The sequence below is a fragment of the Ornithorhynchus anatinus genome, chromosome 21 (assembly GCF_004115215.2).
Source record: "Ornithorhynchus anatinus isolate Pmale09 chromosome 21, mOrnAna1.pri.v4, whole genome shotgun sequence".
Classification (NCBI taxonomy): Eukaryota; Metazoa; Chordata; class Mammalia; order Monotremata; family Ornithorhynchidae; genus Ornithorhynchus; species Ornithorhynchus anatinus.
Genome location: NC_041748.1, coordinates 24,369,791 through 24,397,486, shown reverse-complemented (window position 1 = coordinate 24,397,486; position 27,696 = coordinate 24,369,791). Strand labels below are relative to the sequence as shown.

At 54.3% G+C, this 27,696-nt stretch overlaps 1 protein-coding gene across 1 annotated transcript; it reads right to left on the bottom strand.

Moving 5' to 3' along the window:
- Nucleotides 1-16,804: 16,804 nt before the first annotated feature.
- Nucleotides 16,805-27,334, bottom strand: LRRC74B (leucine rich repeat containing 74B). Its single transcript, XM_039915067.1, has 11 exons — nucleotides 27,265-27,334; nucleotides 26,608-26,761; nucleotides 25,786-25,928; nucleotides 25,000-25,132; nucleotides 22,660-22,866; nucleotides 21,963-22,072; nucleotides 21,612-21,727; nucleotides 20,710-20,788; nucleotides 20,138-20,233; nucleotides 19,442-19,558; nucleotides 16,805-17,266 (listed from the first exon to the last, which is right to left on the bottom strand). The coding sequence occupies exons 1-11, from the start codon at nucleotides 27,277-27,279 to the stop codon at nucleotides 17,243-17,245; spliced, it is 1,194 nt and encodes a 397-aa protein (XP_039771001.1). The 5' UTR covers nucleotides 27,280-27,334; the 3' UTR covers nucleotides 16,805-17,242.
- Nucleotides 27,335-27,696: the final 362 nt, after the last annotated feature.

Sequence of the window (27,696 nt, the reverse complement as noted above, 5' to 3'; positions counted from 1 at the left end):
GCAGCTCTGGATGGCCTCAGGACCTCCTCTTCCTTCAGGACCACAGTGCCCACCCACTCTCCTGCCCTGGCTTGCTCCTGGACAGAGTGGCAGTGGAAGTGACTGCCATGGGTCTGCTGTATGTCTGTCACGTGTCTGCTGTGTGAACTTCATCCCAAAGCTATCTGCAGGTGCAGCTATGGGGGCGGGGGAAGCAGGGCATTCGTCTGGAAAACTGGGAGGACGGGGGCGGTGCCCAGGGGCACCGGGGTCTACAAACAGCATCAGTTACTGGCCAGGAGTGAGGAAGGAAGAGAAGGGTGGGGGTGGAAAAGCAGGGTTGGGATGGGAGAGCTGGAGAGGGGCAGATGGGTGGAGAAAAAGAGGGGGGAAGGGGAGGAAAGTGGGGAGAAAGGAGGGAAGGAGTAAGAGAGGGTAGGGGGGCGAATAGAGTAGGGGGCCTGATAGAAAGCAGATGGGAGAGGGGAGGGGAGGAAAGGGTCAGAGATTGGCTTGTGCACACACTCAGAGACAGACTTGCTAATGCCAACATATCACTGACCGCTGTCTCACAATCACCGTTTCCCCTGCCCCCAAAAGGGCTGGCCAGCCCAGATGGAGCCCAGACCCTGCCGCCCGGCGGTGCTGGCCAGGCTGGGTGGGTGGAGGGAGTCCAGACCTGCCGCCCGGCGGTGCTGGCCAGGCTGGGTGGGTGGAGGGAGCTCAGATCCTGCCCCCTCAGTGCTGGCCAGGCTGGGCAGAGGAGTGAGCCAAGACCCCACCCCCAAAGCTCTAGCCAAGCAGCAGAGTCCCAATTTGCAACCTGACACAGGCCCTGGACCTGCCCCCACAGGTTGGCTGGGCCCAAACAGGACCTGGACACCCCTTACTCAGTTAAATCCAGTCAGGGTCATTCATGCCTGGCCAATTCTAAAGGAATCAGATTGACCTCCACGAGCCCTAGGATGTTTCTGTCTCTGGGCACAGCCAGAGGCCCCAGGCTCTCAGTCCTCCACTCCTGCTCGGGGTTGCGGCCAGGTCCCTAGGTCCCGGCCGAGGACCTGGAGCCAGGGTCCACAGTCCGGCATCCATAGTCCGTGGCCCACAGTATGGGGTCTGTGCTCTGGGAGTAGGGTCCACATGCCGCACCAGGGCTGACTGCCCAGGCTGAGAGCGCCTGTCCTAGACCCTTGGCCCTCAGGGGAGCCCACGAACCAGCCACCCCCATGAGCCAGCTGTCTCCACAAGCTGGCTGCCCCCACAAGCCAGCTGTCTCCAGAGGGTCTGGAGATAAGGACCGCCCCGACGCTCCCCAAGGTAGAATGCAGTAACTGGACCTTAACAGAGAATCACAATCCCATCTAATCCAGTCCAGCCCCTGCCCAACCTTGTCCATCCCACCCGGTCCAGCTCTGTCCGGCCTACCTGTCCCCCGCTCACCCAGCCCCTACCCAACCTCATCCACCCTCTGGGCCCTGTCCAGCCTTGTCCACCCCACATGACCCCATCCAGCTCTGTCCAGGCCTGCCATCCATGAAATGGACAAGAAGGAGGCAAAATGAGTAGGTTGGCACTAGGGGGAGGGCAAGGGGATGGGATTCCACCAATAGAACTGCAGCCCCACTCTAGGACTTTGAACAGGCAGACCCAAGCACACGTGGGGGAGTGGGGGGTGGGAACGTGGGCGGAAGAGTGTACTTGGGGGACAGTTTCCAGGAGCACGGTGCAAGGTCATAAGTTGGTCTGCAAACACACTGGCAAAGGAAAAGAAGGGAGAAAACCCATGCTGGGCCTTCAGCGAACACAGCGGGGCCGGGGGCAGGGGAAGGGGTTGTTGTGTGTATGTGTGAGTGTGGGGGGGGGGGAAGAGAATTATCCGTGTGTATGGGGGGAGGGCAAGAGTCCCCTATGGACTCCAACCCTTATCCCTTAAACCATTCGACAGTCACCTGAGCCCCCAGCACTTATGTCTACATCCTTATACTCTGCCACTTCCCCTATCTGTCATTTACTTGAACGTTCCTCTCCTCCAAGAGACTGTAAATTGCCCGGATCATCTTCCTGCAGAAAGGCTCTGGGTATGTCACTCCCCTCCTTAAAAACCTGCAGTGGTTGCCTATCAACCTCCACACGAAACAAAAACTTCTCACTCTAGGCTTCAAGGCTCTCCATCACCTTGCCCCCTCCTACCTCTCCTCCCTTCTCTCTTTCTACTGCCTGCTCCGATCCTCTGCCGCTCACCTCCTCACCGTCCCCCGAACACGTCTAACCCACCGTCGACCTCTGGCCCACGTCCTTCCGCTGTCCTGGAATGCTCTCCCTCCTCACCTCTGCCAAACTAACTCTGTTCCCCTTTTCAAAGCCCTACTGAAAGCTCACCTCCTCCAAGAGGCCTTCCCAGACTGAGCGTCCCCTTTTCCCTCTGCTCCCCCTTCACCTCCCCTCAGCTAAGCCCCCTTTCCCCCCATCCCTCTGCTCCTCCCCCTCTCCCTTCCCCTCCCCTCAGCACTGTGCCCATTTGTATATATTTTTATTACCCTATTCATTTTTGTTAAGGAGGAGATCATCCCCTTGATTATATTTATCGTGATTAAGTTGTCTTGTTTTTGTCCATCTGTCTCCCACGATTAGACTGTAAGCCCGTCAGTGGGCAGGCACTGTATCTGTTGCCGAATCGTCCATTCCAAGCGCTTAGTACAGTGCTCTGCACATAGTAAGCGCTCAATAAATACTATTGAACGAATGAATTGAATGAATAAGTTCCTTCTAGGCAGGAATTCTGCCTATCAACTCTATTCCATTGCCTGTGTCTTTCCCAACGGCATTTATCAGTGCTTAGAACAGCGCTGTGCACATAGTAAGTGCGTAACAAACACCATCATCATCAGGCGCTGACTCGGTGTAAAGCACTGTACTGAACGCTTGAGAGAGTCGAGCACGAGAGTGTTGGTAAGAATAATAATAATAATGTTGGTATTTGTTAAGCGCTTACTATGTGCAGAGCACTGTTCTAAGCGCTGGGGTAGAAACAGGGGAATCAGGTTGTCCCACGTGGGGCTCACAGTCTTCATCCCCATGATACAGATGAGGTCCGGAGAAGTGAAGTGACTTGCCCCCAGTCACCCAGCTGACAAGTGGCCGAGCTGGGATTCGAACCCATGACCTCTGACCCCAAAGCCCCTGCTCTTGCACGTTCCTCTGCCCGGCGGGGGCTTGGATCGTTCCCAAGCACTTAGTAGAGGGGTCCTGGTCCGGTGGGCGCTCAGTCGGTAGCCCCGACCTCCCGGGCCTGCCTACCTGGCTGGCTGGCTGCCGGTGGGGGGGGGAGGGGGCCGGGGCGCAGGGCCCTCGCGCTCAGCCCCCGGTATCCCGGCAACCGCCCCCTCCCCGCCCGCGGCCGCCGCTCAAAGTTCACAGCCGCCCGCGGCGCGCGCCCCGGGCGTCCCCGCGCGCCCGCGCTCGCGCGCTCCCGGCCGCCAGCCTCGGGGCGCGCGCGGGGCGGGGCCTCGCGCCGCCGGCCTTGGGCCTGCCTAGCGGCCGCTCGGATAAGCATAATAACGATAACAATTACCATTATGGTAATAATAATAATAACATTGGTATTTGTGAACTGCTTACTAGGTGCAGAGAAGTCACTTCACTTCTCTGGGCCTCAGTTCCCTCATCGGGAAAATGGGGATGAAGACTGTGAGCCCCATGTGGGACAACCTGATTCCCCTATGTCTACCCCAGCGCTTAGAACAGTGCTCTGCACCTAGTAAGCGCTTAACAAATACCAACATTATCCAGGGTCATCAGGTTGTCCCACAGGAGGCTCACAGTTAATCCCCATTTTACAGATAATAATGTTGGTATTTGTTAAGCGCTTACTAGGTGCCGAGCACCGTTCTAAGCGCTGGGGTAGACACAGGGGAATCAGGTTGTCCCACTTGGGGCTCACAGTCTCAATCACCATTTTACAGATGAGGTAACTGAGGCACCGAGAAGTTAAGTGACTTGCCCAAAGTCACACGGCTGACAAGTGGCCGAGCCGGAATTCAAACCCATGACCACTGACTCCCAAGCCCGTGCTCTTTCCACTGCGCCACGCTACTGAGGCACGAGAAGTGAAGTGACTTGCCCACAGTCACACTGCTAAGTGGCAGAGCTGGGATTCGAACTCATGATCTCTGACTCCCAAGCCCAGGCTCTTTCCACTAAGCCACGCTGCTTCTCTACTAAGCCATACTGCTTCTCTAATAATGATGATGGCATTTGTTAAGCGCTGACTATGAGCAAAGCACAGTTCTAAGCGCTGGGGTAGATACAAGGTGATCAGGTTGGATCCCACATGGGGCTCACAGTCTTCACCCCCATTTGACAGATGAGGGAACTGAGACACAGAGAAGCTCGGTGACTTGCCCCAAGTCACCCAGCTGACAAGCGGCAGAGCTGGGATTCAAATCCATGACCTCTGACTCCCAAGTCCATGCTCTTTCCACTGAGCCACGCTGCTTCTTGTATGGCATTTGGTATTATGGTATTTGTTAAGTGGTTACTATGTGCCAGGCACTGCTCTAAGCACCGAGGTGGATATAAGGTAATCCGGTGGGACACAGTCCCTGACCCACTTGGGACTCACAGCCTTAATCCCCATTTTACAGATGAGGGGATTGAGGCCCCAAGGAAGTGAAGTGACTTGTGCAAGGTCACACAGCAGACAAGTGACGGACATAAATGCTGTGTGACTGGGCAGGAGGGGATGAATGAAGGGAGAAAGTCAAAGCGAGGCAGAAGGGAGTTAATAATAAAAATAATAATTGTGGAATTTAAGCCTTTACTATGTACCAGGCACTGTACTAAGTGCTGGGGAGACTCCAAGCTAATCTGGTTGGAAACAGTCCCTGGTCCCATATGGGGCTCACAGACTTAATCCCCATTTTTCAGATGAGGTAAGTGAGGCCCAGAGAAGTGATTTGCCCAAGATCCCACAGCAGACAAGTGGCAGAGCAAGGATTAGGACCCATGACCTTCTGACTCTCAGGCCTGTGTTCTATCCACTAGGCCATGCTGAAACATCCCTGCTGGCCTGGGTTCCAGCCAAGTCCCAACGGCTGCCCGCCCCAGCCGTACCTTCCGGGCAGAGGTGGCTCCGGTGGCTATTTCCGCTAGGCTTCCCAGCCAGCAGCACAGCTGCACTGAGCTCACAGCCGTGGGCAGCCAGCCATAGCTGAGTCCCGGTTGGGCAACACGCCCATGGCACCCTTCACAATGCTGTCCTCCTCCACACCACACACAGCCCTGCGGCTCTGGGCTCAGCACGGACTGTCCCGACCTCTGGCCGGCCTCTGGAGAGGGAGGACATGATCAATTTAGAAGAAGGTAAATAGGTAAGATAACGAAAAGGGAGGCTGGTGGAATGTGGGGGACTCTCAGGGTGGACAAGGGCAGGTGGAGGTGCCGTGCAGGACACTGGAATGGGGAAACGGGACTGCCCAAGACTGCCACCCAGCCTGGACTCCGGGAAGACAGGAGCATGGCTGCTCACGGACACATCTAATAATGTTGGTATTTGTTGGTATTTGTTAAGCACTTACTATGTGCAGAGCACTGTTCTAAGCGCTGGGGTAGACATGGGGGAATTGGGTTGTCCCACGGGGGGCTCACAGTCTTCATCCCCATTTTACAGATGAGGGAACTGAGGCACAGAGAAGTGAAGTGACTCGCCCACAGTCACACAGGCGACAAGTGGCAGAGCTGGGATTCGAACTCATGAGCCCTGACTCCAAAGCCCGTGCTCTTTCCACTGTGCCACGCTGCTTCTCTGTGACATCTGGTGACAGAACTTCCCTCCTGCAGGGTGGTCTCCACTCCTGCCATGGTGAGGGTCCTAGAAGGAACAGCCATAGCGTGGATGGGCCAAGAGCGGGTGGCAGAACACTGCTGCAGCCTTGAAGCAGTGTGGCCTAATGGGTAGAGGATGGGCCTGGGAGTCATAAGGACCTAGGTTCTAATCCCAGCTCCTCCACTTGTCTGCTGTATGACCTTGGGCAAGGCTCTGTGCCTCAATTTGTTCATCTGTAAAATGGGGATTAAGACCGTGAGCCCCATGTAGGGCAGGAACCAGGTCCAGCGTGATAAGCTTGTAACTACCCTAACTCTTAGTACAATGTCTGGCACATAGCAAGCGCTTAAATACCAAAACTAAACAAGAAAAAAAACACCCACTAAAACGCTGACTTCCTTGGACTTGTTGAACTTGGAAACCTCCAAGGGGGGCTGATGGGAAGCGGCGACCTTGCTCGGTGGGCTGTGAGGTGGCTCAAGGAGAGGCGCTCTCCGGGTTCGGGCTCCCCGTCCCCGTCTCTTCCCCTCTTCAAAACCCTACTTAAAACTCACCTCCTCCAAGACGCCTTCCCAGACTGAGCTCCTCTTCTCCCTCTACTCCCTCTGCCACCCCCCCTTCACCTCTCCGCAGCTAAACCCTCTTTTTCCCCTTTTCTCTCTGCTCCTCCACCTCTCCCTTCACTTCCCCACAGCACTGTACTCGTCCGCTCAACTGTATATATTTCCATTGCCCTATTTATTTTGTTAATGAATTGTACATCGCCTCGATTCTATTTAGTTGCCATTGTTTTTACGAGATGTTCTTCCCCTTGACGCTGTTTAGTGCCATCGTTCTTGTCTGTCCGTCTCCCCCGATTAGACTGTAAGCCCGTCAAACGGCAGGGACCGTCTCTATCTGTTGCCAACTTGTTCATCCCAAGCGCTTAGTACAGTGCTCTGCACATAGTAAGCGCTCGCACATAGTAAGCGCTCAATAAATACTATTGAATGAATGAATGAACATGCACGTGTAAGGACGGAGCCCAACTCCGTCATCTGGCAGAGGAGCCGGGGGTCGGCTACGGCCGCGGCAGAGACGAGCTGAAGGGGCGGGTGGCCCCTGCCTCACTGCCACCTTGACCATGCTCCTTCCAGAAGGGGTCAGGCATAACCCCTCCCCTCCAGCCCCCCAAATATGGGGCTAGGTGCAACCTCTTCCTCCCACTGGGGGAAGCCCATGAATCCTCCCCAGGGTAAAGTTCCCATCTATCAATTATATTTATTGAGTGCTTACTGTGTGCAGAACACTGTACTAAGCATCTGGGAGAGTACCATAAAATAGAGGTGGTAGAAACATTCCCAGACCACAGGGAGTTTACAGTGCAGAGGAGGAGCCAGACATTAATACAAATTAATAAATTGTGGATATGAACAAAAGTTCTGTAGGGCTGAGGGTGGGGTGAATAAAGGATGCAAATCCAAATACAAAAGTGATGAGGAAGGGAGAGGCAGCAAGGGAAATGAGGGCTTAATCAGGGAAGGCCTCTTGGAGGAGATTTTATTTTAAATGGGATTTGAAGCTGGGGAGAGTGATCATCTGTTAGATATGAAGAGAAAGGACGTTCCAGGCCAGAGGGAGGATGTGGGACAGGGCGGCAGTGGTGAGATAGGCAAGATCGAGGTATGGTGAGCATGTGGGCCTTAGAGGAGTTAAGTGTGCGGATTGGGGTGTAGTAGGAAATCAGTGAGGTATGATAGAAGGAGAAAAGGTGATTGAGGATTTTAAAGCCAATTGTAAGGAGTTTCTGTTTAATGCAGTGGTGGATGGGCAACCACTAAAGGTTCTTGGGGAATGGGGAAACATGCACTGAATTAAAAAAAAAATGATTTGGGCAGCATAGCAAAGTATGGACTGAAGAGGAGAGAGACAGGAGGCGGGGAGGTCAGAGAGGAGACTGATGCAGTAGTAGAGACGAAATAGGAAAAGATAGTAGCCATTTAGATAGAGAGGAAAGGGCATATTTTAGCACTGAAGTGACAGTAGAACTAACAGGATTTGGTGACAGGTTGAAGCAGCTCGAGGTAGTGAAAAGATCAGAGGCCTGGGAGTCAGAGGACCTGGGTTCTACTCCCAGCCCTGCTTCCTACCTGCTGTGTGATCCAGGGCAAGTCACTTACCTTCTCTGTGTCTCCCCTAGAAAATGGGGATTCATTACCTATTCTTCATCCTACTTAGACCTTGAGCTCCCTGTGACACCTGATTATCTTGTACCTACCCCAACGCTTAGTACACTGCTTGGCAGTTAGTAAGCACTTAATCAATACTACAGTTATTAATTATTCTTATTTGTGGGTTGAATGAAAGCAATGAGTCAGGATAATGCTAAGGTTATGGGCTTGTGAGGCAGGGTGGATGGAGGGAAAGGGAAAGTCAGTGTGAGGACAGTGTTTGGCTGGGAAGATAAGGAGTTCTGTTTTGGACATGTGACGTTTGAGGTGTCAGTGGGACATCCAGTCCAAGTAGAGCTGTCCTGAAGGCAGGAGAAAATGCAAAACTGCAGAGAAGTAGAGAGATCAGGGCAGGAGACGTCAATTTGGGAATCATCTGCATAGTGAACATACAGATGGAAAAGAGAAGGGAACCCAAAACTGACCCTTGAAGAGAGTCCGACAGTTAGGGGGTGGGAGGCAGAGGAAGAGTCCATTACAAGGACTTAGAAGTGGTGAAAGGGATCAGGAGAGGTCTTTGCCAGTGAAGCTAAGGTTAGATAATGTTTCCTGTAGAAGGGGGATAGATAGGAAAGAGGGAAGAGTTGAAGAAGGAACAGGAAGAGGGAGGGACTGGAGAGGAGCAGGGGAGATTTTAGGGAGATAAAACCTGATGGTTTTAATTTTCTTAATAAAGTACGTAGCCAGGTTACTACGGGCAAGAGAGGGGAGGGGCGGGGGGATAGGGCGTTTGAGGAGGGAGTTGAAAGTCTGAAAATACTGGTGAGAGCAATGGGCCTGGGAGTCAACAAGGATGGAGAAATAAAGTTGCCAGCAGAGAGGGCAGCATTAAAGCAGGCAAGGACAAATTCAAGATGGACAAGGTCAGACTGATATCCGGATTTCTGCCAGCCGCGCTCTGTGGCTCGTGTGCAGGAGTGAAACAAGTGGACTCAAACATACCAAACATAAACATAAACTCCTCACTACTGGCTTCGAAGCTCTCCATCAGCTTGCCCTTTCTTACCTCACCTCCCTTCTCTCCTTTTACAACCCAGCTGGCACAGTCTGCTCCACTTCAAGTTTATCCGGGAGTGCTTTAACTCTGCGCCCTCTGTCTGGCAAAATTATTTCTTCAATCTATTGACATCCATGCCCATTGCCCTCGCCAGTAGTTCCAGACATTTAACCACCTCCTCAAACCCACTGTCCCCCACCTCCCCCATCCCCTGCCCCTAATGACCTGGCTGCCTACTTGATTGAGGAAATTAAAAATATCAGGTGTGATTCCCCCTAAAATTTCCCCTGCCCCTCTGCAGCCCCTCCCACCTCCTGCCCCTTTGTCAACTCTCCCATCTTTCCCATCAGTATCTCAAGAGGCAATTTCTTGGTTTCTCTCAAAACCCACCCCCTCCATCTGGTAGCTGGCCCCATCCATTCGCACCTTATCAAAACATGCTCCCCTCCCTTCTTCCCTCCCTGTCCACCAACTGCAACTGTTCTTTCTCCAGTGGCTTTCCCCCCACTGCCTTTAAACATCCCCACGGCTCCCCATCCTAAAAAGCCCTCCCTTGGCCCCACAGATCCCTCCAGTTATCGTCCCATCTCCTTCCTACCATTCCTCTCTAAACTCCTTGAGCGAGTTATATACACCCCCTCTACCAAGATCCTCTCCTCCAGTTCTCTCCTTGACCCCATTCACTCTGGCTTCCATACCCTTCACTCCACAGAAACTGCCCTCTCAAAGGTCACCTACGATCTCCTTCTTTCCAAATCCAATGGTCTTTACTCCAACCTAATCTTCCTCAACCTCTCAGCTGCCTTCAACACTGTCGTCCATCCCCTTCTCCTGGAAACATTAACCAACCTTGGCTTCCTCTCCTGGCTCTCCTCCTATCTCTCTGACCATTCATTCTGTTTCTTTTGCGGGCTCCTCTTCTGCCTCCCACCCCCTAACTGTGGTTGTCCCTTAAGGTTCAGATCTGGGTCCCCTTCTCTTCTCCATCTACACCCATTACCACCTCCATGCAGATAATTCCCAAATCTATATCTCCAGCCTGATCTCTCTCCCTCTCTGTAGTGTTGCATTTCCTCCTGCCTTGGAAGAATACAATATAACAATATAACAGACACATTCCCTGACCACAGTGAGCTTACAGTCTAGGCATATTTAACATCCTGACCTATTTGTGCTGTTCCCTGTTATAAGGCAGCGGACTGGAGGATTTGGGAGAGGAAATGGTCCAGGCTGGCAGAACAGCATGAGCTGGAGGGGACCAGAGGGGTCTGAGAGGAGTGACGAAAGCAGACTGGGGAGTGAGAAGCAGGTGAAGAGAATTCCTACGTCCGATGGAGAGGAACAGTCAAGAGTCCAAAAGAAACAGTCCTGCTGATTATGTAGAAAAATGGGACACCAACAGAGGTTTTTGAGGAGGGACACGTGGCCGGCCTCTCCTGTGAATCAACTCCTTATCACAGCGGGAGAGTTTGCCTATGCTGATGAAGCTTAGAGCTATGTCATGTAAGGCTACCCATAATGGAAAGGTCTAAGCCGAATTCAGATAAAGGTGATTCTCCTGTGCTGGGCAGCGGTCACATGAGAGTCAAAGGTGGGTAATCAAGGCATCAAAACGTTGATCAGAGACTTATGCAGAGACTCAAGTTTTTACTGCACAGAAGGCAATGGTAAACCACTTCCATTTCTTTTCCAAGAAAACTCTATGGATACACGTACCGGAATGACAATATGACAGAAGATGGGATGTTCTGAAGAGGGTGTGTCCATGGTGTAGCTATGGTTCAGAAACGACTCAAAAGCATTTGAAGAAATGCGGCCTGTAGTCATCTGGGGGTTAGACTCAAATGGGGCATCAAACAGAGACTCCTCACCATTGGTTTTAAAACACTCAATCACTTCGTCCCTTCCTACCTCACCTTGCTACTCTTCTACTACAATCCAGCATGCACTTTGCTTCTCTAATGCTAACCTACTCGCTGTACTTCGATTTAGTCTCTTTCACCACAGACCTCTCACCCACTTCTTATCTCTGGCCTGGAACGCCCTCTCTCCATCTTCCTCTCTGACAGACAATTACCCCTCCACCCCCTCCACCACCTTGAAAACTTTACTGAAGGCACAGCTCCTTCCCTGACTAAGCCCTCCTTTCCTCTTTTCCCAAGCCCTTCTGCATTATCCTGACTTGCTCCCTTCATTCATCCCCTCTCTCAGCTCCACAGTCTTTATGCACAAATCTGTAATTCTATTTATTTATATTAGTGTCTGTCTCCCCCTCTAGACTGTAAGCTTATTGTGGGCAGGGAATGTGTCAGTTATATGGTTATATTGTATTTTCCCATGCTCTTAATACAGTGGTCTGCACACAATAAGTGCTCAGTAAATGTGATTGACTGACTGGGAGGCATACACCTAAATTCAGAAAGTGCCAGGAAGTCTATGGGGGCAGTTGGTAAATAAAGGGTGAGGGGATTTAGATATACTGGTAGGAGGGCTCCCGGAGAAGATCTGATCTCTGAAGAGCCCTCAGGATAGGGAAAGCTCTGGTCTGTCAGATATGAAGGGTGAGGGGAGGTGTGGGCAGGGGGGAGGGGTCCAAGCAAGATGATCAGTGGCAGGAATCAAAAAATGAGGTACAGTTAAGAGCCAAGAACCTTAGCTGGGGTGCAGTGTGAGAGAGAATAGATAAGAAGGTGGGAGAGCTTAAAGGCAGTGGTCGGGAGTTTCTGTTTGATAGGGAGAGGAGTTTGGAATTTTTAGAGGGTTTCAATGAGTGGCATAACGTGTGCGGATGACATTTAAGAGAAATGATTGGGGGAGCAGTACAAAGTATAGAATAACGTGGGGAGAGGCTGGAGGCAGGGCGGTCAGCGAGGAAACTGAGGCAGTAGTTGAGTCAAAATATGACAAGCGCTTGGGTCTGGGTGACGGCGGCTGTCTGATGGAGAGGGACAGATTCTGGAAGTGTTGGGGAGAAAGAATCCACCTAACTTGGTGACAGACTAAGGGAAGCGAGGAGCCAAGGATAAAGCTAGTAGAGTGAAGGGGGCAGAAGCAGCATGGGGTAGTGGGTAGAGCATGGGCCTGGGAGTCAGAGGACCTCAGTTCTAATCCCATCTCCACCACTGGTCTGCTGGGAGACCTTGGGCAAATCATTTAACTTCTCTGTACCTCAGTTATCTCATCTGTAAAATGGGGATTAAGACTGAGCCCCCACATAGGACATGGACTGTGTCCAACCTGATTAGATTGTATCTACCCCAGGGCTTAGTACTGTGCCTGGCTCATAGTAAAGGGTTAAGGAAATACCATAAAAAAAAAAAGCCAGATTGTAGGGCAACCCAAAGGGAGCTGGAGGAGAGGCAGTGGGAGTGCACAACACCCCTTGGAGTGTGCCCAGGATCGGGGGTGGGCAGAGGGAGCAAGACCCAGAGGGGATACTTGGCTCCAGAGAAGGCTTTGGTGTATGTCAGAAAGCAGTCGGGTGGGGAGACATGGGCGTGCCTGGAGGCAGAGGGCAAAGAGCCATCCGAGAATGAGGCACTGAGGGTGGCAGTCGGGGAGGGTTGGGTGGAAGGCAGGGTTGTCAGGAGGTGAGAGGGCATGGGACCAGAGTTCCAGGGAGAGGGGGTGGATTGTGAAACCGGTCAGGGAAAGCTTGGGTGGAGGCTGGGGAGGGGGAGAAAAATGTCAGAGGAGAGGTACAGAGGGCCACCATTCGGAATTGGAATTGTCCCACCTACAGAGGCGAGGGGAGTAGGGGCCCGGCTGTTGGTGGGGGCCGTGGGCATGGGATCTCTAGGCTGTAAACTCTTTGTGGGTGGGGAATGTGTCAGTTTACTGCTGCACTGTACTCTCCTGAGAGCTTACTACAGTGCTCTACACACAGTAAGCGCTCAATAAATACAAATGAATCAGTCAAGGGGTGGCCGTGCAAAGGAGGTGGGCAGTGGGTCCAGCGAGCGGTTTGTCCCACCCGGCTGTGGCGGGGGTGGCCCCGTTCTACTCATCGGTGCGCACCTCTCCCCTGTACACATCCCCTCCCCAACCATCCCCCCCCCGCCGCTCCTACCAATGCCAGGGAGAGCAGGGACGGGGAGTGGCGTGGCGAGTTGACAGTCCATGGTTTTCTAAGCCTTGGCTCCCACCAGGGTTCTCTGTTTGGCCCCAACGAAAGCCTGGTTGTGCTCGGCCTGCTCGGGGGACAGTGGCTGCTAGGGGATTTATTGAGCACTTACTGCAGGCAGAGCACTGGACTAGGCACTGGGGAGAGGACAAGAAGACATAGTTGGTAGGCGTGATCACTGCTCCCAAGTAATTTGCAATCTAGCGGGGAGACAGTCACAGTGTGTGTAAGGAGGAAGGGGTGAGAGGCATTTAATCCCCAGTTTACAAATGAGGTAACTGATAAATTCTGGGACTTCCCCAAGGTCACACCCCCTTCACCTCTCCTCAGTTTACCTCCTTTCCCCCTTTTCCCTCTGCTCCTCCCCCCTCCCCCACCCCTCAGCACTGTGCTCATTTGTATATATTACCCTTTTATTTTACTAATGAGGTGTACATCCCCTCGATTCTATTTATCGTGATTAAGTTGTCTTGTTTTTGTCCTTCTCCCCCGATTAGACTGTAAGCCCGTCAATGGGCAGGAATTGTCTCTTGCTGAATTGTATATTTCAAGCGCTTAGTACAGTGCTCTGCACATAGTAAGCGCTCAATAATGAATGAGTGAATGAATACAAGTGTTGGAGCTGGAGTTATAACTCAGGTCTTTTGACTCCCAGGGCCATGCTCTTTCCATTAGGCCATGTTGCTTCTATTTGCTCTCACCTCTGTATCACCTTTACAGCAGCGTGGCTCAGTGGATAGAGCACGGGCTTGGGAGTCAGAGGTCATGGGTTCTAATCCCAGCTCCGCCACTTGTCGGGTGTGTGACTTCGGGCAAGTCACTTCACTTCTCTGTGCCTCAGTTCCCTCACCTGTAAAATGGGGATTAAGACTGTGAGCCCCACGCGGAACAACCTGATCACCTTGTACCCGCTCCCCCCCAGTGCTTAGAACAGTGCTTTGCACATAGTAAGCGCTTAACAAATACCATCATCAGCATCCGTCCCCCTTAAACACTTACTATTCACCCCACCCCAGCTCGACAGCACTTATGTACTTATTCTGATACCTTGTCATTGCCCCGGCTGTTACTTATTTTGATTCCTGACTCTCCCTCTACCCTGAAATCTCCTAGTAGGCAGGGATCTTATCTACTCACTTCTGTATTGTACGTTCCCAAGTTCCACGCTGTACCCTCAGTAAGTGCTCGATAAATACCGTTGATTGTTGGGTGATGGAGTATCTGGAGCCCTGAGGAGGAGGCGTGGTTGCTCGGAGGAGGCAGGAGCAGAGGGATCCAGTGGATGGGAGAGCCCACGGGCCGAGGGAGAGCCATTCAAGCCCACCCGCCCCCAGCACAGAAAGACCTGGGAATGTCTGCCCCGGGGTGTCGGCGGCAAGACAATGGGGAAGGAATGCTAAACTGTCAGCTCTTTATGGGAAGGGAATGTGTCTGTTTATTGTTATACTGTACTCTCCCAGGCGCTTGGTACAGGGCTCTATACACAGTAAACTGAATGAATGAATGAATAAATGCACAAAGACCATTCTCCAGCCGGGAGCCTTCCCACCAAAGAATCACTGTGAGGTGGGTGAAGAGTTAACTGGGCGCCCAGCACTCTCCTAAACCCAGGGGAAGATTTGGAATCATCAGGTCAGTTCTTGGCCCTCTTCTGTTCTCCATTTACACTCACTCCCTCGGTGAACTCATTCGCTCTCACGGCTTTGACTACCATCTCTACACAGATGACACGCAGATGTACATCTCCGCCCCTGTCCTCTCCCCCTCCCTTCGGGCTCGCATCTCCTCCTGCCTCCGGGACGTCTCCACCTGGATGTCGGCCCGCCACCTAAAACTCAACATGAGCAAGACTGAGCTCCTCATCTTCCCTCCCAAACCCGGTCCTCTCCCAGACTTCTCTATCACCGTGGATGGCACGACCATCCTTCCCGCCTCTCAGGCCCGCAATCTCGGTGTCATCCTTGACTCGTCTCTCTCGTTCACCCCACACATCCTATCCGTTACCGAGACCTGCCGGTTTCACCTCTACAATATCGCCAAGATCCGCCCTTTCCTCTCCACCCAAACGGCTACCTTACTGTTACGGGCTCTCGTTATATCCCGGCTAGACTACTGTGTCACAGCCTTCTCTCTGACCTCCCTTCCTCCTCTCTCGCCCCGCTCCGGTCTATTCTTCACTCCGCTGCCCAGCTCATCTTCCCGCAGAAACGATCTGGGCGTGTCACTCCCCTTCTTAAACAACTCCAGTGGTTGCCTATCGACCTCCGCTCCAAACAAAAACTCCTCACTCTAGGCTTCGAGGCTCTCCATCACCTTGCCCCTTCCTACCTCTCCTCCCTTCTCTCTTTCTACCACCCACCCCGCATGCTCCGCTCCTCCGCCGCCCACCTCCTCACCGTCCCTCGGTCTCGCCTATCCCGCCGTCGACCCCCGGGCCACGTCCTCCCGCGGTCCCGGAACGCCCTCCCTCCTCACCTCCGCCAAACCGATTCCCTTTCCCTCTTCAAAACCCTACTTAAAACTCCCCTCCTCCAAGAGGCGTTCCCAGACTGAGCTCCTCTTCTCCCTCTACTCCCTCTGCCATCCCCCCTTCACCGCTCCGCAGCTTAACCCTCTTTTTCTCCTTTTCCCTCTGCTCCTCCACCTCTCCCTTCCCATCCCCACAGCACTGTACTCGTCCGCTCAACTGTATATATTTTCGTTACCCTATTTATTTTGTTAATGAATTGTACATCGCCTTGATTCTATTTAGTTGCCATTGTTTTTACGAGACGTTCTTCCCCTTGACTCTATTTATTGCCATTGTTCTCGTCTGTCCGTCTCCCCCGATTAGACTGTAAGCCCGTCAAACGGCAGGGACTGTCTCTATCTGTTGCCGACTTGTTCATCCCAAGCGCTTAGTACAGTGCTCTGCACATAGTAAGCGCTCAATAAATACTATTGAATGAATGAATGAATGAAAAGTCGGTCATACCTGGAGATCAGTCCAACGGGGAAGGAATCCCCATTTTACAGGTGAGGACACTGAGGCACACAGACGTTAAGTGACCAGCCCAAGGCGACAGACAGGAAAGTGTGGAGCCAGGATTAAAACCCCAAGGGTAGCAGGGATAAAAGGGGTCCTACCTGGAACAACAAAAATGACAAAGTACCCAGAACTGGTGGGGGATGGGAGAGGGGGCAGTGGGCACAAAGTCCAATTTGGTAGGTCCTGGCTGGGCCGGCCATACTTCACCTATTAGCCTGCAACACATGAGGAGGAGGGGGTAAGGAGGACAGAAAGATGGATACGTGGCAAAGTGCTTAAATTATGGAATGGAAAACAACAGATGCAAAAGCAAGCATGCCCTCTCCTCCACCCTCTTTGGCTGTGCCTTCTCCTCCTTTCTCTCTGGCTGTGCCCTCTTCAACCACTCGCTCCATGATGGCTCTGTCACCTCTGCCTTTAAACATATTCGCTTCTCCCTGGTCCTCATAACAACCTTCTCTGGACTCGCTCTTTGTCCAGCCATTGTCCCCACTCCCTTCTCTCGCACCTCGGACAGGTCCTACCCACACACACCCCCGGCCCCCAACCACACACACCCCCACCCCCCAACCACTAAAACTGCTCTTCAAGGTTACCACTGACCTCCTTCTTGCCGGAATGTAAAGACAGACAGGCTCATGGGACGGAGCTGAAAGCGATTACCTCTTTATTGGATGAGAAACTCCATCTTCTCCAGTTTCCTGCCCTGTGCCACCATCAGGGCTGAGCAGAGGAAGGGTGGAAGAGGCAGCAGGGTGTGAGTGTGGGGGTCTGTCTATCTGCAGGCCGTACCAGGGACGAGGAGTGAGGGGGAGTGGGGCACAAAGGCACCTTCTCACTCCGTCCCCAATTTACCCCCATGGAAAGTTACAGGGGGGAGGGCAGCAGGTCTTTGAAACAATCTGATGGTGGAGTGCAAGGAGCAGCTCTCTCTTGGTCCCAGGGTTGGGGACCCCCTCCCAACTCCACACTAGGCTGATGGCATACACCCAGAAGCCGGAAGACTGGGTATCTTGGGCCACTGGAGCCATGGAGTTGGAGAGGCAAGCATTCGAGTCTGCAGAGGTGCCAGGCCACGGCCTCATGCTGCTGCTTCATCGGGGATCTAGGGAAAGGTGGACAGGGAGGACTGGGTGGATCGGGAGGACGAGGTGGACCAGGCAGATTAAGGGGGCTGGGGGCACCGGGCAAACTGGGTGGACCAAGCAGAATGGGGAGACTTGGGGGACCGGGTGGACCGGGTGAACGGGACCAAAGAGTACGGAAGGTGTCTCCCTCGTTGGTTCAATCATTCATTCACCTGCCCTTGAGTATTTACTGAACACATGCCAAGCTCACTGAGCACCTGCCAAGCTCAGAAATAATCATCATTGTGGTAGTTATGTGATTACTGTGTGCCAAGCACTGAAACAATCACTGGGGTAGATATAGGATGAACGGGTGGGACACAACCTCTGACCCACATGGAGCTAACAGGGTAAGGGGGAGGGAGAACATGTATGGATCCCCATTTTACAGGTGAAGAAACTGAGGCACAGAGAAGTGAAGTGGTTTGCCCAAAGTTACACAGGATGCAAGTAGCAGAATTTGGATTAGAACCCAGTTCCCTTGGTTCCTAGGCCTGTGCTGTTTCCCTTAAGCCACGTGCCTTCTCTGGCTTGTGTTTTATTAGAGAAGAAGGAGAAGCACTGTGCCTTGGTGGAATACAGCACGGGCCTGGGAGTCAGAAGGGCCTGGGTTCTAATCCCAGCTCTGCCATGTCTGCTGTGTGACCTTGGGCAAGTTACTTAACCTCTCTGTGCCTCAGTTACTTCATCTGTAAAATGGGGATTAAGGATGTGAGCCCCATGTGGGACAGGAACGGGGTCCACCCGCAAGAAGCAGTGTGGCTTGTTGGAAAAAGCACAGGCTTGAGAGTCAGAGGTCATGCGTTCAAATCCCAGCTCAGGCGACTGTCAGCCGTGTGACTGTGGGCAAGTCACTTCACTTCTCTGTGCCTCAGTTCCCTCTTCTGTAAAATGGGGATTAAGAATGTGAGCCCCACGTAAGACAACCTCATCACCCTGTATCTACCCCAGTGCTTAGAATAGTGCTTGGCACATCATAAGTGCTTAACAAACACCTTTATTATTATTATTACTATAAACTTGGATCGACCCCAGAGCTTAGAACAGTGCTTGGCACATAGTAAGTGCTTAAAAAGTACCATAAGAATAATATTATTATTATTGGCACATACTGCTTTAGTGCACTGGGCTGAGCTGGGTTGGGCCCAGAGGGCTCTCAGAGTCTGTGGGTAGTCCCAACCCAAAAGGCCTGAGGGCAGTGGGCCCCTACTGAGGGCAGGGTGGTCTGCAGGGATGATCGATCGGCAAGGTGGGCGAGGGGAGGGGGAAGGCAAAGAGGTGGTGGGTGGAGACGGCTCAACAGTGCCCAAGTCACCACTTCTGGCCTAACCCCTGGTCTCCAGTGCCTCCTATGCCCACCTCTGCCCATTCCTTCCAATCCCCGGGCCTGTGGTTACAGTGCCTCACTGCTGGATAACAGATAAGCTTTAAGCTTTTCTAACATCTGAGGTTGTAGGTGGTAATAATAATAATTATTATGGTACTTTTTAGGTCCTAACTATGTGCCAACCACTGTTCTAAGCGCTGGGGTAGATATGTTAATCAGGTTGGTCACACTCCTTGTCCCAGAGTAGGAAACTGAGGCCCGGAGAAATCAAGTCACTTGCCAAGGTTACACAAAAGTTCAGTGGCAGAGCCAGGATTAGACCCAGGTCCTTCTGACTCCCAAGCCCGTGCTCAATCCACTAAACCACACTGCTTCTCTGTTCCTCGCATCTGCTCCCCGACCCTCTGGTTAGGGTGGGGCCCGCTCTGAGGGTGAGGCTGGGCCTTCTTTCCCAGTCAGAGTGGGCTCGTGGGACCAACCCATCCTTGTCTCAGAGCTCATTTTTTTTAAAGAAGCAGCATGACGTAGTAGAAAGAGCCCGGGCTTGGGAGTCAGAGGTCGTGGGTTCTAATCTCGGCTCCGCCACTTGTCTGCTGTGCCTCAGCATTGTACCTCAGTTACCTCATCTGTAAAAATGGGCATTAAGACTGTAGGCCTCATGTGAGACAACCTGCTTATCTTGTATCTACCATAGTGCTTACAGCAGTGCTTGGCACACAGTAAGCGCTGAACAAATACCATTATTATTATTCAGAGTTCCTCTGCTTCAGTCCAGGCAGTCTGGAAGACGGCAAGGACCAAAAGAGGTGATTCTGTCACTGCTCACCTTAGGTCGGTCTCTCCTGAAGGGCGCCGGGAACCCTCCGTGGACGATGTGGAGTCTGGGGAAAAGCCCTCGGACTGCTTCAGAGAGCTCCCGAAAGTCCTTGTTCACGCTGATGTCCTACAAGGAAAAGCCGGGGAGCCCAAATCCCCTCACGGCCAGGCCTGGGAGTGGCCAGGTGACTGTGGTGGCTGGACCCCAGGGGGCCGGCTGGGCCCCATCTCCCCACGTTGAAGGGTGTGGGGAAAGTCCAGGGCCCACCACAGCCCGTCACCCACCTTTTGCCTTCCTTGTACTCCTGCCTCTCCCTCCCCACTGTCCTTCTCCCCCTGCCCACCAGCCCAGCCCAAAATGGGCATGAACTCTGCCTCGACATGTCTAACTTGGGGATACGCCACCCGGTGCCATCCAGGTACTAGCGAAGAGAGGCTGCCCTGTCAGCAGCAGCCACAACCTGGTCCATCTTGCCACAAGTCCTCACCCGGATGGCACTGTGCCAGTGAGGCTGGGGACCCAAAGGTGCCCAGACCTCTCTCTGAATGGTGTCCCCCTCCTCCTACCGCGACACCTTCCTCCGATGCAGTGGCTAAGTGGGTGCAGCCAAACTGCCACGACCGAGCTCTGAGGGTGTGCCCGCGGCAGACGTCAGTGCCACCTGTGGGAACCGACTCGGGGTCCACCCTGCCCCCCAGCACTGACCGTGAAGTCCAGCATTTCCAGGGATGACCGTGCATTGGCCTGGACAGACTTGAGGACACCGACGCAGCCCTCGCTCCGCATGGGATTTCTAGCCATCTGGGAGCCATCGGAAGCAAGAATGTCAGGTTGGGGGGTGCTGGGAGGGAGCCCACTCGACCACCCAGAGGGTTCTGGACCCACCGTCCCCCTCCGGGGCAGAGGGAAGGACAGCCTGGCACTCCTTGCTGACCCAGGCGTGGCTGAGGACCCAGATGTTCTGGAATTACCTCTAGAAGGCCCCCTCCCCACCTCTCCACTGGCCTGTGACTCTGTCCCAGCAAACCACAGCTGCCCTCGACCCCTTCATCCAGAGACCCCATGGATCCTGGCCAGTGGACAGGGCTGGGGCTGGGTATCCTTGCTGCGCCGGGCTGGGTGCGGCATGGGAAACCTCAACTTGGGGTGGGGCCTCTGGCTTTTTGCGGACTACGGAGGCTGAGCTCCCAGAAGTCCCCATCCTCACGATGCCCCTCCCTCCCCCCCAGCGCCCCCCCTCCCCACCATGCCACGAGCCTCCAGCAGCCCTCACTCACCACCAGGGTCCTGAGGGTTCGGTTTTCTCGGAGGCCTGAGGCCAAGCGCAAGGCTCCAGACGGGGAGATGCGGTTGTTGCTACAAACCAAATGGGCGAGTTGGGGATGATCTCCCAGCTGGCTGAAGTAGCCGCCCCGGCTTCCTCGCCCCTCCTGCCCCAAGCCTCCTGAGACCACCCAGGCGGGCAGATGGGCCCACCCCATCCAGTCCAGGCTGCAGACCCGGGACAGGGCAGGATCCTGTCTCCTGGCAGCGGGGTAACCCCACCATCCAGGCACTCCTCATAAGGGGTTTTCTACATGCCAAACCCCTTCTGTCCCCAGCATTTCCCCAGCCTGGAACCAACCCTACCCCGATTCACCAGACCACCGCTCTCCTCACCCCATGATTAACTGCCAACACCTAGTCCCAGCCACCCCTTGTGTCCCCAGCTGCCAATAGGACTTCAGGATGTATATTAGTCTGTCCCGTTATTTATAAGGAGCCTCCATCCTGACATACTTATACTATTTCCTGCTACATCCTCACTCTACTTCTGCTTCAACACTATCCACCAACAATTCTAGTCCTCCTGCAGTGTAAGCTCCATGAGTTGAGGGGAAATGTGTCCTGCTACCACAGTACCCTCCAAGTGCTCAGCACGGTGTTTAGGGCCCGGCAAGAGCCATATCGACCCAACTGCCGTGTCATCGAGGCCCAGTCGCTTAACCTCTCTGGGCCTCAGCTTCCTCTTCTGGGGATGAGATCACAGCTTTCCCTCCGTCTCAGACCATGAACACCTCATTTAGGCTGGTTCTGGTTGTCCTGAACCATCCCTAGGACCTATCACGGGGCTTAGCCCACAGTGAGCGCCGAATGGGCCCGGGAGCAGTGCCAGGCGTGGGGCGCGCCGGGCCCTCACCTGACGTCCAGCTCCTCCAGCACATTGTTTCCTCGCAGAGCCTCACCCAGGGCCGCGGCCCCCGGATCCCCAAACCCGTTGTATGAGACATCCAGGACCTTCAGGAAGATGTTGGCCTGCGGGGCCGGGTGGTGGGGCCGGGGGTGGGAGCCCCAGGGACCTGTCCGTCCCGCCCACCCAGGGAGAACTACAGGTGGCCCGACCCCACCCCCTCCTTCCACGTGACTTGGGCTTTGGGGGCATGGGTCCCCATGGTACCTGCTCCCCACGGGGCTCGGTGCAGGGGAGCCACACAGCAGGGTGTTTTGGGGGGGGCAGGCGTGAGCACCCCTTCCCGTCCGCCAGGTCTACCTCCAGGCCTCGGGCCAAGGCCACGGCCCCAGGGCTGTGGATGTGGTTCCAGCCAAGGGACAGCTCCTTCACGCCCGTGTTTTCGGCCAGAGCCCGGCCAAGGAACTCTCCTTGGGGACAGGGGTCGTGGTTATCAGCCAGACGGCCAGCCGGGACCAGAGAGGCCAGCAGTTATCATTGATGATAATAACGACAACGGTATTGGTTAAGCACTTATTACGCGTCAAGTACTGTTCTAAGCGCTGGGGTAGATACAGGTAAATCAGGTTGGCTACAGTCCCTGTCCCACATGGGGCTCAGTCTTAATCCTCATCTTACAGATGAGGGAACTGAGGCACAGAGAAGTTAAGTGACTTGATTAAGGTCACACAGCAGACCAGCAGCAGAGCCAGGATTAGAACCCAGGTCCTTCCGATTCTCAGGCCCGGGTTCTCTCCACTAGGCCATGTCGCTTCTCCCAAGGGACCCTCCTGGACCCTCACCCCCTACCCAGCCCCCACCCCCAGGTCCCAGGTCTGGTTTCCACTTGCCAAGAGCGAGTGGAAGTCATACAAGGCATTGCTCCCAGGGGGTGCTCAATAACTAGCCGACCGCTTCTCCCAGGAAACCCAAAGCCGGTCACTCCGGCCTGGGCGTCAGCTCAGCTCAGATTTGCCCGGCCGGGGGTGGAAGCGGGGGATGGAGAGGAGTTATGTACCCGCCCGGTCATCCAGCTGGTTGTGGCTCAGGTCCAGCGACTCCACCTTGTGGTTGACCAGGAGGCTGTCGGCAAGGTGACCCGCGGCCCGGGCGCCCAAGTGGTTTCCGGAGAGGCCGAGTCTGAGCAGGGTGGAGTTGTCAAGCAACGCGGCACACAGCGTCTGGATCCCGCCATCGCCCAGCTTGTTCTCTGATAAATCCACATCTGCCTAGGGCACAGCACACTAAGAAGGACTGGGGAGACCTCCAAGTCCAACCCTCTGAAGGCGGCGGCGGGGAGGGGGCCTGTGAGGAGGGGGGGCTGACCCAGGCGTTCGACAGACAATTACTCTCCCCCACTTCATAGTCTTATTGAGGGCACATCTCCTCCAAGAGGTCTTCCCTGACTAAGCCCGCCTTTCTTCTTCTCCCACTCCCTTCTGCGTCACCCTGACATTCCCCCTTTGTTTATCCCCACTTCCAGCCCCACAGCACTTTTGTATATATCTGTAATATATTTATCTATATTAATGTTGGTCTCCACCAGTCTAAACTGTAAGCTCGTTGTGGGCAGGGAATGTGTCTGTTTATTGTTGTATTATACTTTCCCAAGCACTTAGTACAATGCTCCGTACACAGAAAGCATTTAATAAATACGACTGAGTGAATGAATAAATAAATGAAAGACAGGCAAGCAAATAGAGGGGCCTCAATCTGCAGAGTTTAAAGTGACTATCATTTGATTGCCTTGAGTGATAACAAAGTGATATCATTTCATTACCTTGAGGACAGGGAATGTGAGGCTATTGCTTCTAGGACATTCTCCCAAATGCCTAAAACAGTGCTCTGCACAGGAAGAACATAATAAATACTAACTCATCAGGAGCATTTACCTTGCACCTATTGTGTCAAGAGCACAGTAGAGCTAATAGAGTCCATCTCGGTCTTCAAGGGGCTTACAGTCTAGCAGGGAAGACAGACACTAAAATAAATTATGCATAGGAGGAAGAAAGAGAAGCAGATATGTGTGGATAAGGGCTTAAGTCTCTATAAAAATGCCACAGATGGTTGTGAACAGACTAGTGCCAGGGGAAGGTCAGATGTGCTGCAATGGTGGGGGGGGGGGGGGGCTGTAACCTTGGAGATGAGCAATGACTCAGGGAAGGCCTCCTGGAGGAGATGTGATTTGAGTAGGGCTTTGAAGGTAGGGAGAGCAGCTGCCTGTCAGATAGGAAGGGAGAGGGAGGGAGGATGTGAGCAAGGGGCCGATGGAGAGAGAGATGAGAGCGAGGCACAATGAGTAGGTTGGCGAAAGATGAGTGAAGTGCACATCCCGGGTTGTAGTGAGGGGGAGCAAGGATAGTTAGGAGTGGGGAAAGTCAACTGACTGCCTTAAAGTGAGGAGTTTCTAAAAATGATAATAATAATAATAATAATGGTACTTGTTAAGCACTTACTATATGCCAAGCACTGTTCTAAGCAATGGGGTAGATCAAGTTAATCAGGTTGGAACTAGTCCCTGTCCCACAAGGAGCTCACACTCTTATCCTCATTTTACAGATGAGAAAACTGAGGCACAGAGAAGTTAAAATTAATGGCGGAGCCGGGATTAGAAAGCACTCATTCCACCAGTCGTATTTGTTGAGCGGACTGTGTGCAAAGCACTGTATTAAGTGTTTGAGAGAGTACAATATAACAACAAAAAGACACATTCCTTGCCCACAACAAACTCACAGTCTAGAGAGGAAGACAGACAGTAATATACATAAATTTTATATATGTGTATATCTGTGTATATATATATATCTACACATACAAATATACATATGTGCTGTGGGGATGGGAGGGAGGATGAATGAAGGGAGCAAGTCAGGGTGACACAGAAGGGCTTGGGAGAAGAAAAGAGGAGGGCTTAGTCAGGGAATGCTTCTTGGAGGAGATGTGCCTTCAATAAGGCTTTGAAGTAGGGGAGAGCAATTATCTGTCTGATATGAGGAGGGAGAGCAATCCAGGATAGAGGTAGGATGAGGGCAAGAGGCCAGTGGCAAGATAGACAAGATCAAGGCAGAGTGAGAAGATTAGCATTAGAGGAATGAAGTGTTCAGGCTGGGTTGTAGGAGAAGCGTGGCAGGCTGACTCCCGGGCCTTTCCTCTATCCACTAAGAAGATAATGGCCAACTACTGGAAGTTTTCGGGGAGCGGGGAGATGCGTGGGCAATGGTGGGGGAGGCTGGAGAATCCCATCCCACTAACCCCGACCTGGAGCCAGGATGGGAACAGCCTCAGACCCCAAAGCCAGTGCCGGGCCCTGGGTCCCCCAGTCCCAGCCCTCCGAGGTCCCGCCCCCACGGCTCCCCACCGGAGAGGAAGCAGTTTTCCTTCAGCATCCCAGCGATGGCCTCGGCCCCGGGGGCGCTCAGCACGTTGTCTCGCAGGTTGAGCTTGACGATGCAGGTGTTGGTCATCAAGGTGTCTGCCAGCGCTCGTGCGTCCTGGTGCCGGGGGTGATGGGGGCCGGTTACAGCTGGCCCCTGCCTGAACCTCCCCTTTTCATTCTTGAGTGAATATTCATTCAATCATATTTATTGAGCGCTTATTTGTGCAAAGCACTGTACTTAAGCGCTTGAGAGAATACGATACAACAATAACCAGACACATTCCCTCCCCCTTCAGCTCTCCCTCACCGGCCACTCCACCTCCGGCCCCTCGACCTGCTTCCCCCGTTCCAGTGCTGCTGGAGTCCCGCACCCCTGCCCTGGGAGGGAAGGAGAGGCATTCCCACTGATGAAGAACATCCCGCAGTTTTCCCACAGATGAGGAACCGCTCTCAGAGCCCAGCAAACCTCAGGGCACTTCCCTGCAGCAGAATCCCCCAGGGCCTCTGCTCCCTGGAGGGCTCGGGGTCACCAGTGGCCAGGGGCCAGAGCTGGACCGTGGGCTTATTCCGGCCTGTGCTGGCCAGCGGGGAAAAGCCCACAACTAAAGGGCTGCAGAACACACTCAGAGGAAGCAGTTTCACCTGACCGTGGCTTGCTGGAGACTCGGCTGTCAGGGGTCCTGCCGGAGCGGCCAGCGGTCAGAGGGTCCCCAGCGCACCCCAGGCTCTGAGGTGACCCAGCCGAGGCGCCCCACTCCCAGCCCTTACCTGGGGCCCCAGCCCGTGATGCGGCAGCGAGAGTTCCGAGTCAGTCATGTGGCGGAAAAAGGCGGACACGGGCACTGCGCCGTAGCCCCGGCAGGCTGCCAGGTACCGGGCTGCCTGCGTAGTGTCGGGTGCTCCCTCGGCCTCTACACGGGCGACAGAGGAGCACGACAGAAAGAAACAAGCGATGACCCCACATCCAGCCCTTGAGGGGTTGGCACACTCCAGTTGGGGAAGGAGAAAAGGGGAAGATGTCAGTTACTGGCCATCGGGCACTGCTGTGGACAGGTTGTGGTGTCATATTGCTAGAGCCATGCATACAGAGCACTCCACTGGGTGCTTGCCATGTGCAGGGTGTTGTACTGGGCACCTGCCAGCTGCACAGCACTGTGCTATGCATCTATCATGTGGGCCCTTAGGAGCAAACAACGGAAGAAGATGAGGTTCCCTGGCCCGGATGAGCAAACACTTTCCCGAGGGGGACCAACAAGCCAGGAGACGGTACAGAGAACGGCAGCACGAGGAAGGGCAGAGACACGAGGTCTCACAGCAAGAGCAAGCGAAAAGGCAAGGGATAAAAGGAATCAGTTGAGCGCCACGGGAACTGTGGGGCTGATGTGGCTACAAAAGAAAGAATGTGTGGGTGTGGGGGAAGGGGAAAGCCCCTGGAAGAGGCAATTATCAACAAGGGAAGGAACATGGGGTCAAAGACGGCTCGACTGCAGAAGAACCTCAAGAGTTACTTGTTTTGGGGAGGGGAAATGCTCAAAAGCTTTAGGTGGTCCCAGGTGACTGTGAGAATCCCCCCAGCCGCCCGCACAATACCTTCGAGGTCCAGGTCGGTGTCTGACCCTTCCTCAGCCTCAGAGCGGTCCTCCACGGGGTCCTCCACCTCCACCTCCTCCTCGCTCTCCGAAGATCCCGGCAGGCCAGCCGCATCCTCTGAAGGCTCTGAGCAGCCACCGGCGGACAGGGCGGGCTGGAAAAGCAAGCGGAAATGGTGCGGGGGTCTCACCCGACTCGGCATCGCGGGCTACGTGTTGGAGCGAAGGAGGGCGGGATCCCGGGGCCAGGCCAGGGTATAGGGAAGGAGGGAGGGAAGGAAGGGAGGAGGAAGAGGGCCTAGGAACGCTGGCCCTGGGCCCAAGGGGATGGGAAACCGGGCCCATGGAGCTCCGCCTGCTCCTCCTCCCAAGTGGGGGGGCCCCGAGCTAACCCAGCCCCCCGCACCTACACGGCAGCTGAAGAGCCGGGCCCAAGCCGGGGGGCGGGAAATGACAATTTTTCCTTAAATGGGTTAAAATGGAGCAAAGGGCGGGCCGAGCGGGCCGCAGAGAGTGGCTGCCGGCCTCTCCCTCCAGAAGGGATGGGCCTGGGTCGGGCCCGGAGAACCTCCAGAGTGGGGGTCCGGGAGGGGTGAGGAGCCGGGGGTCCCGAGGAAGGCAGAGAGAGGACGCGGGGCAGAAGGGGCAGATAGCGGACCTCGCCGTTGCTCATGGCGAAGGTCCGACCACCCGGCGCCTCGCCGGCCCCGCGCCCGTCCGGACTCACAGCGCCCCGCAGCGGCGGAGGCGGCGGCCACCGGCCCGACTCACCGTGGCAGCCAATCGAGAGGGCCGGGGAGGCGGCCGACAGCCAGGGCAGCCAATAGGAGAGACGCGGGGGCGGGGCTTGAGCGCCGGGGACCGCCCCGTCGTCCGTTGCCATGACGCCCGCGGTCCGATGGGGGCGGGGGCAGACGCTTAGCCGAAGGGGAAAGCCGACCACTTGGGAAGCCGCTGGGATCGGGGGGCCAGGCATCGTCGGGCATCAGAGAGCCGAGACCGGCGCCGTAGGAGGGAAAAGCTTACCCAAGGGTGTTGGTGGCAGTGGCTCATTTCCATAAATTTGCATAACGACCCCCCCCCACCCCGG